General features: G+C 37.3%; 1 protein-coding gene across 1 annotated transcript in view; it reads left to right on the top strand.

Annotated features, from left to right (window-relative positions):
• The first annotated feature begins 761 nt into the window (after nt 1-761).
• The window catches only part of CSTF3 (cleavage stimulation factor subunit 3), a 66,787-nt gene continuing 55,241 nt past the window's right edge, over nt 762-12,307 (top strand). The window contains exon 1 of the mRNA XM_008686833.2: nt 762-973. Within this exon, the coding sequence (XP_008685055.2) occupies nt 947-973 (27 nt within the window). The 5' untranslated portion in view covers nt 762-946. The remainder of the gene's footprint in view (nt 974-12,307) is intronic.

Raw genomic sequence — 12,307 nt, 5'->3', positions numbered from 1 at the left:
GTCCTACTCTCACTTAATCTCGGACTATGCCGGAACTGCTCTGAGCACTTTCACTTGTACACCTTATTTAAATTGCGGGTACTATTGTTATTCCTATCTATAGGCAAGGAAACTGAGGCACAAAGTTAAAATTTCCATGGTTACCTACCAAGTGAGAGACGAAGCCAGGATTCAAATGAAGCCAGGATTCAAACGAATGGAGTCTGGCTCCAGAGAGAGTGGAGAGTGTTTATCTCCGCTTTGCATACAAGGAATCATGGTGAGATGCTGAGCTTAAAACCCGGGGCTTTCAGACTTTAAAATCGTAAACACAACAGTAGATAGTGGCAGTATACATTAATATGGGCTCGATTTGTTCCTCTAATCGATAGATTAGAAAGCATGAGTTTAGGCCATAGAAAACCTCGATATATTCCTTATCTCCAAAGTTTAGAAGGCATTAAACTTAGCATTGCTCTCTGAGATGGCCAGTTTGCCTGAACTAACCTGACTGGCAGTCAGGCTTCAACAGTGAAGAACCAGGTTCCACAGCTTGATAATTAAATTCCGAAAGGCGCGCGAACCTCCAGGCTAAACAGTTTCCCGCCTCCCAGCCGGTTGTAGCCAGCTCAGCAACAGCTCCCCAAGCCCAGGGTCGTGACGTCAGCATAGGCATTGGGCCCACCTCTGGGTTCTCTCTGCATCTGCGCGGCCTAGTAACTGGCGAGTTGGGCTCTTAACTCCACCCACTGCCCCGGAAGTTAATGCAGAAGCCACACCTCTCTCATCGTCCGGCAGGGGCGCAGCCATTTTAATTCATATCTGAGTGGGCGGTGGCGATTCGTGTTGGCGGTCTGGCTCCGCTGGGCAGGGGGTAACTTTACTGGTCTGGGGTGGTTTTTAGTTTAATTTTTCTTTTCTAGCTTCGCATCGCGGGCCAGTTCTTCCTTTCTAATCAGCTGAGGCCATGTCAGGAGACGGCGCCCCGGAGCAGGTGAGGAAAGAGAGTGGTGGGGCCTCGTGGCGACCTCTTCTCTTCACGTCTGTGTTCGTCCGAGTACTCCAGCCATGTTCGCCTGAAGAAGGAATTGGGGTCTAATGACCCGGAGGACCGGGTACAGAGGAATGGGGGAATGGGGAGCAAGAGCTGACTGAGATTTGAAATTATTTTTTGGCTTCTCTGTCTTAGGCGTTAATATGAACAAATACTTGATTTAAACAATAGCCAGGAAGCTGCTTCGTCCTGTTTAGGTTCAGGGGGCTACTGCTGTGGGATGCCTTCCTTTGATACCATTTTGTTTTGATATTAGGGTGGTTAGGAATTGATTACTTTAACGTGTAGTCGCTGTTTTCGAAAAACTTGACTGTTTCCTCTGCCTCCTCTCCGATATGCCCAGAAATTGTTTACCAGTTTGAGAAATAATGTTGAGATGAAACTCATCTGGACAAATAGTCTCTTGCCAGTGCGAATGAAGAAAGAAGCCCTATAGGAGAAGAGCATGGTTATGCCGAGATTTGGGAATTGTGTGGCTTTCTCCTGCTTCTCTTTCTTCTGTCCACATTTCATTTTCGTTTTTCAAGAGACACAAATATTGCAGAATTTGATAAATTGGAAATGAGAAGTCTGTTTTGGCCACTGTAAATAAAAGCATCTGCTTTAGTACTGGATGTGAGTGACCTATAAATATTTTGAAAATCATATTTAGTGAAATGATTTGTTTTTGCTCTTTATTCAGAATTTTGGGAAATACTTACCTTTTAGTTTGAAAGAGGAAACAACCTTATGAAAGATATCATTCAGTTTTTCGATTTAAGTCCTGGTATGTTTAGGTAAATAGTTTTTAAAATGGAGGCTAGCTAGCCCGCAGAGTCTCAATTTCCTGAAATTTCCCGTTGCCGTGGTTACAAACTACACTTAGATTTTTGTTTTTTTTTTTAAGTCCCTAGCTTAGAAGGTAGAGGCTGTTCTTGGAGGTTGACAGAGATGAGGCAAAGTTACAGTTCCTCTTGAATAGTCTGGTTGACTATAAATGTCATTATGTCGGAAAGCTTGCTAAATTAAATTTTGTGTTTACTCGTTGGCTGATTTCAGTACTGAAATCTGTTTACATTTTACATGTTGTCACAATGCCCAAGAATGTAAAGTCTGAAGTCTCAAAATTACTATATTAAATCCGTTTATGTATACCTACCAAAGTTTTTCTGAGATGGGCTCATATTTTGTCACTTGAAAGCTGAGGAGTAGTAATGTCCTAAGGTTCCACTGAAAGTTTGCAGAGCTTGTTAATTCTTAAATTTACCTAAAATTATAGACACCGAAATGTCATGACCTTGAATATTTCAGAACTGTGGTGTTCTAAATGGAAGAGATGGTGGTGAAAATTTACAGGAAAAGAAATTAACCTAAAAGTTTTACCGTGCAAAGTTTAGTACTAGAGAAAAGTTGAAAGAAAAGTGCAATGAACGCCTGCAATACAGTTCGTCACCTAGAATCAACAATTGTTAACCGTTTTTCCATACTTGTTTTATCTCTACATATATATACTTATTTGAAAGTAAGTCAACACATATTTCAGCCCCTTATATTTCATCATTCTTTTATAAAAGGACATTGTGGCAGTTATATAACCATACCGTTTTTCTCAACTAAGAAAATTAATAGTAATATCGTATCATTTCTGAAGCCCCGTTCCTGTTCACATTTCCCCAGTTGTCCCAAGAGTATGATTCATAGGATTTTCTTTCTCTCTTTTTTAATTTTATTTTTACTTTTTTTTATCGGAATCTAATCTGAGTTTACATGCATCGTTTAGTTATGTCTCTTGAATAGTCCCCCCCCCCCCGCCCCTTTCCACCCAGGGATATTGTCTGAAGAATTCAAGACAATTTTCTAGTAAAACTTATCATTTTCTGGGTTGGTTTGATTTTTGTGTGTGTGGTATCATTTAACTTGTCCCTTTATCTTTTGTTATTTCCTGAAAATTTTGTGGTTGGTTAAGTCTAAACTGAGAGCTTTGATAATATTTGGCTTAAATATTTTGGGTAGAACGGTATAATGTTACATCAAAAGGCACTTCATGCCAAGTTGTTAGATTGTTCCACTGTTAGTGATGGTTAAGTTTGATTATTTGGGTAGGGTGATGACTGCTGGGTTTCTTCCTTGTGAAGGATTATTTTCTCCTTTGCAGTTAGTAATCGGTGGGTTGATTTTGTGTTCCTCAGTAACCTTTTAACTAGTTATTTGTCAGTGGATAATTCTTGAATAAACCAGTTATTACATTGAAGGTGGCAAATGATGTTTTAAAAATTCTATTCTGTCTTTACTGACTGGCTCATATTTTTCTGTAAAGAATTTTTTTTCCTTTCTCCCTTTTTTAAAATATTTTATTTATTTATTTATTTTGGAGAGAGAGAGAGAGTGTGCCCGTGCACGCGAGAGTGCGAGAGCATGCAAGGGTGGGGGAAGGAGGGGAGAATCTCAAGCAGACTCTGCCCTGAGCACAGAGCCCCATGTGGGGCTCAGTCTCAGGACCCTGAGATGGTGACCTGAGCCGAAATCAAGAGTCAGATGCTTAACCGACCGAGCCACTCAGGCGCCCCATTTTCCTTTCTCCTTTTTAAAGGAGATTACTGTGGATTCATGGGTTTCTCTGTATTTAGTGTTAAAAAAATAAGCGATAGTTATATTTCTTTTGGATGTTCAACTTGTCCCGACCTTTATGATGGCTCCTGTATCTTTCTTCCGTTAACCTAAAAGACAGTTCTTGACATCTGATTGTCAGCGTTATCTTCATATAATTTTTTCTTTAACTTTGTAATGATTTCAAACATGCAAAAAAAATAGTATAATGTATAATGTTCCTATCAGAGCTTGAACTGGTGGCTAATCTTGTTTTTTCCCATACTTTCTTTTGCTCTCCCAATCCTCATTACTTTCCAGCAAAGCCCAGATATTGTATTATTCAGCTGTAACTGAAATGATAATTAAATTATACATTCAAGAGTGACCTGGTTAAAAATATGAGTCAACTAGTTTGCTTTGGGTAGGGTGATGATCTCTGGGTTTCTTCACTGTGAAGAATTATTTTTCCCTTTGCAGTTAGTATTCTGTGGGTTGGTGATGTGTTCCTCAATAATCTTTTAGCTAGTCGGTGAATATTTAGAGGAAGGAGCACCTAAAATGAGCTGAAATGACAGACAAGAAAAAGAGACTAAATAGAACTGAAGAATAGTTAAAAACAAAACAAAAAAAACCACCAAAGCCACTCCGAATGGTGCGTTTGCTTTGGAAAAACACCAAGGGGTGTGATGGACAAAGAATATGGCAAGATAGGTATAGATTTCTTTTAGCCTTATAGCATTGAAGCTCAAGAAAAAGTTGGTTGAATAAACCTGATAGTAACTTAAATTAGTTATTCAAAAATATGGATGGTCATTACTGTCTTGATACTGAATCTATAGCTTTGTGCCCTCTGGAGGAGGGAAATGATTGTAAACAAGCAGGATCACTTGCTAAGGTTTACTGTAGTCTTTTTCTTTTTTTTAAAGTCTTGTGAGGAAGTTCCATTTTGCATAGAGAGCTATTTAAATTACCTTGGCAGTTTTCATCGGTAATTTTGATTACTGTTTTAGCCAGTTCAGTGGTGATAGAGCTATTATGTGCTTGTAGGTTCCTCCCCACGTCCCTAATGAAAACACATCTGGTTCATGTTTGGAATTATGGCTATATTTTTGTTGTGTGTGTGTGTGTGTATCTATACACACATACATACATATGTACATACATACATTAGTGCTTTGGTTCAGCTTTTGATCTCATTCTTTTAGCTCCATTTTACCTTGTGCAGTACCCCTACAGTATTTAGCTGTTCCTCCACTGGGTTTGGACCTTAGTTGAAGGGACTGCCTTATTTATTCATCCTTGCATCTAGGAATCGAGGAAGTTCTGTTTTGATACTTAATGGTGTTCAGTAAATGAATGGATGAATTTTGCATTTAGGCTCCATGCAATACGTTACAAATTCCCATAGAATTTAATTTTCGGAGGACAGGTGCATAAGTAATACAAAGTAAAATAATTTGGGCATAAGCGTGGGGGGGTTCTAAAGTTAGATGAGAAGAGGGAGAGAAATGTGCTCAGCCAAGACAGTTCATATCAGCCTTTAAATCCCTAAACTTCTGTTTCTGCACACATCTTTTAGAAATAAGACTTCATTTTTAAAACAATACATAACCTACCTAGGATTAGGAAGGCCTATAATATAAACAAAATGATCCTCACTTTGGAAAATTTGCAAGACTTGAAGAAGCATAATTATCAGTAGTTCTTAAAGAGGGGAACTTGAGGCCATAAATCGTTGTCTTTTGGTGAAAAATAAGTTTGGGACAATATGGAAAATAATGAAAAATGTTCCCTGCTATATACTTATTAAGATGAAAGATGAAACACATACGGTGTTGAAACCTGAAACCTGGTTTAAGGTTTTGTTGGGTAACCATTAGTACTTCCTAGCAGTTAAAAGATAATGAATGGTATTGTCAAAACAACTTTAAAGCCAAAGTGGAGGGGCGCCTGGGTGGCTCAGGTCATGGGATAGAGCCTGCGTCAGGCTCCCAGCTCAGCGGGTAGTCTGCTTCTCCCTCTGCCTCTCCCCTTGCTTGTGCGCGCGCGCTCTCTCTCTCAAATGAATAAATAAAATCTTGTTTTAAAAAAAAGAATAAAGTCAAAGTGGAAGGGGGAGCGGTTAAGAATAGGGAGGGGAAAGGGCCAAGTATGTGTATTAGACGATGTGTTCTTAGGGCCCAGTTAGTTTTATGTGTTTTTAACAATCTTTCCTACTTTTCCTCCTGTTGTGATACTTGGTATAACAGTTTGGGGGCAGCCAAAATTGAGTTCATCTTTATTGTTAATATTTCGACCATGTAGAATACTCTAGTTGGCAATAATTGTTCATAAGAGAGATTGATCTGTGTATGTATTAGTTTTCCTTAGTACAATAGAAGGGTGCTGTGTGTTCCTTCAGCATTAAGAATATAGGAGTTTCAGAAGTACAGCTTACATCCCAGATAAACTTTCCAGAATTGCAAAATCTGGGTTGAGATTTTTGTACCTATTAAGTGGATATTGACAAAACAGCATAGTTTTAAGCTTTTCTGCCATTGTCTCTAAATCTTTTCTCTTTAGCAAGACCTAGCTTTGAATTTGAGTCTTTCTGTTTTGTTTTGCCGGGCAGTTGGTAATGGTGTGAGAATTGATGTAAAAAGGGATTTGAATTAGCAAATATTTAGATTAATGGATAGTTTATAATCAGTAAACACTGAATAAAGCCAGGAGGACAAAACTATGTCCTGATTATGTTCTAATGTTTTACTTAGTTTATCTAGTGAATTAATATCTTGGCTACTTTTGGTCCAAAGACACATTTTTTGAATTCTAAAAGATTGAGATTTTTATCTGTAGTTCGCGTCTATTTGTTTCCTAGGGAATGAATAGCAGATTTAATAAGCAAATATGATAAGTATCATTTGGATCAATAGTCTTTAGCCTGTTTTTTCTCAAGTTTTGAATTGTTCACGTGTTTAGTAAATTTTTAGTCTCTGGAAAGGTCGAAGGGATTATATGAAGGATACATACTCAGATTCATTTACCAAAAAAAAAATCTGACAGAGTTCTGTTGCACTGGTAAGGGAACACACACAGGACTAAACTGTCATTCAGTCCTGATGTCACCTGTCACATAAACTGCCTTATTCTCTAGCCATATGAATCGTCTCAATTACTGCTTGCGGATAGTCTTGCAAAGTTCTACTGGTCTATTTTTAATTTTGAATAAAGGTTAACTACCAAGGGAGACGAAAGACTTCACACAGATAGTATAATTTATTCAGCTTTATTAATGTTTTAGGAAAAAAAATTGACTTAGATCTGATGTTACTTTATTTTTAAAGAAACAACATTTGGAAAAATGTATTTACAGAACAGATAGATTAGATAGTGTTTCCTCCAAATGGAGTCCATGGTCCATTGCAGCATCACCACTTAGGTGCTCTATACAAGTATATGTGCATGCACCTTAACTTCAGACTTACTATAACAGATTGTGTGAGACTTGAAATCTTCGTTTGAAACAAGTACCACAGGTGGTTTTTATGTAATCGAAAGCTTGCAAACCACGTAGGGGTTGAAGATATCTGAACCTTAAAAGTTATTTTTGAATACATTCTTGATAAAATAAGTGGAGAAGAAACTGCAGATTATTTGAGGATGTTCGGCTTTTGATAGTATTTTATGGTTTTCCTCTCTGTAGTATATTTAGTCAGTCATTACCCTTAATAGTGGAAAATACTCATTACAAAACCATGTTAGAGACTCATCCTCCAGTTCTGTTCGTCATGGTCAAAAACTGTTTATATAGGTTTAAATCTTTTAACTTACCATCTTCTCCCCTGTACTTTTGATGTTTTATCCCTTGGGTTAAATATTCGCTGATCTTTATTTTTAAAATTTCAGCATGACGTCTAGCATCACACCCTCCCCATTTACCACAAAAACAGCCATTTGGAGGAGAACTACCTTTTTTTCTGTGAAAGTTGTACTTCCTTGGTGGGAATGGGCAAAATAAATTAGATTATTTTATTCTTTCAGTCATTGATCATGTTTGTAATCCCCCCCCACGCACCCCCGATTAATCAACCCCTTAATATTAGTTAAGCTGCCGTATAGAAACTGGTTTGCAGTTTCAGTAAAGCTTAACTTAGAGTTTTTCAGAGGCTACATGAGCTATCCACAATTATATGAAAAGGCTATTAAAAGTGCTTTTCCCTTTCCCAACAACATATGTAGTCATATACTTCATAACTGTAGTTATATAGTCATGATTCATCCAAAACAATATATTGCAGTAGATTGCAAGCTGAAGCAGATAACGTCTTCTTTTCAGCTGGACTTCAAAGAATCACAAAAACATAAAACTGCTGTTGTTTTCACTAATTATTATTTTTTTTGAAAATATTTTTAAATAAAATTATTTTAAAATGAACTAAAAAACTTTCTTAATTTTAATTTCTAATATAATATTGATAGGTGTAGCCCACATTTTAAAAAATTTTTTGTTTGGTTCTTCAATTTTTAAGAATGTAGAGTGATTCTTTACAAAAAGTTTGAGAACCATTGAGATAGTGTATAGTGCCTGTGAGGCCCTTGTCAAATTCTGTTTCTCTGGGTTGGCTTCACATAACAAATGATTAAACATGGAAAGTGAAAAAACCCACATAATGGGAGAAACTTCTTGAAAATCTGATTATCTAATAAGGGACTTGTATCTATAATACAAAAGACTCTTGCAATTCAACAATAAAAAGATAACCCAATTAAAAATGGGCTAAGAATATGAAAGGACGGGGCGCCTGGGTGGCACAGCAGTTAAACGTCTGCCTTCGGCTCAGGGCGTGATCCTGGTGTTGTGGGATCGAGCCCCACATCAGGCTCCTCCACTATGAGCCTGCTTCTTCCTCTCCCACTCCCCCTGCTTGTGTTCCCTCTCTCGCTGGCTGTCTCTATCTCTGTCAAATAAATAAATAAAATCTTTAAAAAAAATATGAAAGGACATTTCTGCAAAGACAAATGGCCTGTAAGAACATCAAAAAATGCTGAACTTCATTAGTGATCAGAGAAATGTAGACCCAAACCACAGTGAGTTACCACTTGATACCCAGTAGGATGGTCATAATCATCAAAAGACAAGTGTTGGTGAGGATGTGGAGCAATTGGAACCCTCTTTTAACACTGTTGGTCGGAATGTAAAATGATTCGATAACTTTGGAAAACAGTCTCGCAGTTCTTCAAAATGTTAAAAATAGAAGTACCATATGACCTAGCAGTTTCACCTGTAGGGGTGTGTGTGTGTGTGTGTATGAAAAACACAAAATGAACCCCACTCAAAAACTGGAAACAATCCAAATGGCCATCAACAGATAAATAAAATGTGGGATTTGTGGGATTATCCATACAATGGAGTTTTACTTGGCATTAGGAAAATACTGATACATGATGAAACATGAACTTTGGAAACATGCAAAGTAAAAGCTAGAAACAACACATGTTTGTATGATACCATTTACATGAAATACCTGCATGTCTCTGGAGACCGAAAGTAGTTTGGGGTTGCCTAGGACTAGGGGTTTGGGAAAGGTAATGGCTATTAGGATGGTTCTTATTGGGTGCTAAGATGTTTTTAAAAAAATTTATTGTGAATTGTATACTTTAAATGAGTGACTTGTGTATGATTATGCCTTAAAAACATTATTAAAGGGAAAATTTTAAAAGGTCGCATGTAATGGATTTACCCTTCTTTCATACTTTTAGCCAGTTGTACACTTGTTATTATTCACAGAGAAAATAAGTTAGTTGTCATGTTAGCAATACCCTACTACTAGAAAAACAATTCATAGAACAGTTGCTAGAAATAGTTCCTGAGTAACATTTTTTCCTTACACCAAAAAAAAAAGTACATCATTTTTCTGGGTTTTGTACCCCTTTGAAATAGCGTATGTTGGTGTGTATCTCTGTATACACCATACAGTTGTGTTATTTTCTGGTTTTTAAAATTATGCATATCAAAGCATTCCCAAAGTCCTACTGATAATTGGTAATGCGTGCCTTGGGAACTACTCCAGCTTTTGCCCTGGTCATTTGATTTGGGGTTCCATCCCACTCTCCATTAACATTCCCTAAAGAATGATAGTGGGGTCATAGTTTATTCCAAAGGCAAAAGCTGGATTTTTGATAGAATTTCTTATCTTATTGTAATAAGTTTTGGGGACGTGTAACCATGGGACAGCTGTTCTTTCGCTATACTAAACAGAGTTCCGACCTCATTCCATTTCAAATGAGCACTGGAAACTTGTCCTAAATTTTCTTAAACTGACCTATTCCTCTGATCCAGCAGTAGATTTAAGGAAATAGTAATACAATTCCATTCCTTATGGAGGTCCAGTCCCCTTGTGGAATACTAGAAAACTGTTTAAATTTCCTTTGCCCTATAGAAATATGCCCAGGCAAGAGAACAAAAGTGTTATGCTCTTGGCTACCCAACTGGTTCATGATGATAAATGACTTTTTATTGTAGGAATTAAATGTGGCCATAACTACCACAGTGTATTCTTGGCCATTTTGGTTAGCTTCCTTGTTAATTAATGCACTTGATTGAGAATTATCTATGTAGATTGTTTTATGAACATTTAACTACACCCTTGGCAAGAGGAAAATATTGAGGAGTGTAACAGATTTGAAAAGAGCTGAGCCATGGTTCTTTCAGATTCTAACTGGACTTTGGGTAGATTTATGTAATTTAGTTATATTTCTTATTATGAAATGGGGTTATTACTTAACAAGGAGTGATTAATGCATTTTTTTAACATCTGCTATCCAGCATCCTTTGCATGGGTTCTTAGGTCCATTGTTAACCCCATCCCCTAGGTGTCTGGTTAGAATATTAGGGGTTCTGTGAAGTTGGATGGGGAGAATAAAAGTCTTTATTTTTACTAATCTCTAACTGAAATTGAACCTTTCCTTCCATTATGAACGTAGACAAGAAACCACAATAGCAGTGTTAGCAACAACTGTAACTGGACATAAATATTCCAGATATTATTGTCCTCATCACTAGACTCATTGCTAGATCCTGTTATTTAATGTGTTAAGTATCTATTACTGTGTAAAACTTTGTTTAAAAATATTTCAGTAATTATATTTCAGTATAATTGGTTTCCTCTGAAGTCTCACATAGTTTATTTTGTGTATTTAAGAACATTATTCTGAGAGGGGTGCCTGGCTGGCCCAGTCAGTAGAGCATGTGACAGTTGATCTTGGGATTGTGAGTTCAAGCTCCACATTGGATGTAGAGCCTACTTTAAAAAAAAAAAAAAAGAGAGAGGGAAGAACGTTATTCTGAGAAAGAGCCTATAGGCTTCAGTAAGTCTACTGAAAGTCTTTGGAAAGTTCTGGGACACCAAAAAGGGTTAGGAAACCCTTGGAGAGCTATGGTTTTCACCTGAGGCTGCACATTAGCACCATCTGGGGAGTTTGGGTTTTTTTTTTAAATAGTGATAAAAAATAAAAGTAGTGATGGTTCAGGCTTGTTCCTAGAGATTCTCACTTAATTGGTCTATATAGTGGGGCTTGCACATCTTTTCCCCAGGTGATTCTGATGTGCTGCCAGGGTTGAGAATCACAAAGGAGTGACTTATTTAGCAAGGGTACATTTATACTTCTTGCTGTGATTTTGCTCGTTGAATATTAGATGCCATCTTTTGAGTTTTCTCTGTTCTTTTACAGATTATGGTATATGTTACCTAATTTGGTAGGTTAATTTTCAGCAGGTGGATCTTGAGTGAATAGACCTCCCATCAGACTGCTTTGAAACACTAGTTGTTAGTATTGATTGACTAAAGCAATTCAAGTACAGCTTAGCTGTTTTTTAGTTTCCGATTTAAAGTTCCTGTATCTCACTTCCTATTTTATCATTAACATTTCATAGTTGGTATCTTAAAAACTAAGATCCTAGTTTTATTTTAAAATATTTTTCTTAAGTTTTTTCAAGAAGTAAGTAAACTCTTTGAAAGGAGAAGTCTTTATTTTATTGTATCTCAAAGTGTCCCTTCAACAATGTGTGGCACATTCTGGGCACTGAGCAAATATTTCTCAGGTGAATAGTAAAAATTCAACCAGAAGAGTATATACATTGTAAAGTGAGTGTTTCTGCGAGTTTGTCTCTCCCCAGCTTACTTCCAATTTTCCTTTTTTAAGATTTTGTTTGTTTGTCAGAGAGAGAGGACACAAGCAGGGGGATTGGCAGGCAGAGGGGAGAAGCAGGCTTCCCGTTGATCAAGGAGCCTGACGCGGGACTCAGTCAGACCCTGGGATCATGACCAGAGCCAAAGGCAGACACTTAACCGCCTGAGCCACCCAGGCGTCCCTCACCTCCAATTTTTTTTTACACCCAGTATTATGGAAATAGTTCTGTGTTGCTGTCTATAGACCTGCCCTGCTCTGTTCTTTTTGGTGGCTACAGGTTCCATAATTTATTTAGTCAGTTCTTTTGTATGTGATTATTTTAATTATTTCTAGTTTTATGCAACAGCAAACAGCTGAGTAGTTGACTGTTCTTCAGTATACATCTTTGTGCATGTGTACAGTAGGAGAAATAGCCAGAAGTGGAATTCAGAGTCAGACATTCATGTTAAATTTTGATCACATTGCTACTTGCCCCTGCCAACAATGTGAGAATATTTGTTTTTACATACCCTTTCCAGTGCAGTGTTGATTATA

Source organism: Ursus maritimus, unplaced genomic scaffold, assembly GCF_017311325.1.
Source record: "Ursus maritimus isolate PB19 unplaced genomic scaffold, ASM1731132v1 scaffold_23, whole genome shotgun sequence".
NCBI classification, from domain to species: Eukaryota; Metazoa; Chordata; class Mammalia; order Carnivora; family Ursidae; genus Ursus; species Ursus maritimus.
The sequence above is the reverse complement of the archived record's forward strand: the minus strand, read 5'-3'. Positions and strand labels throughout refer to the sequence as shown.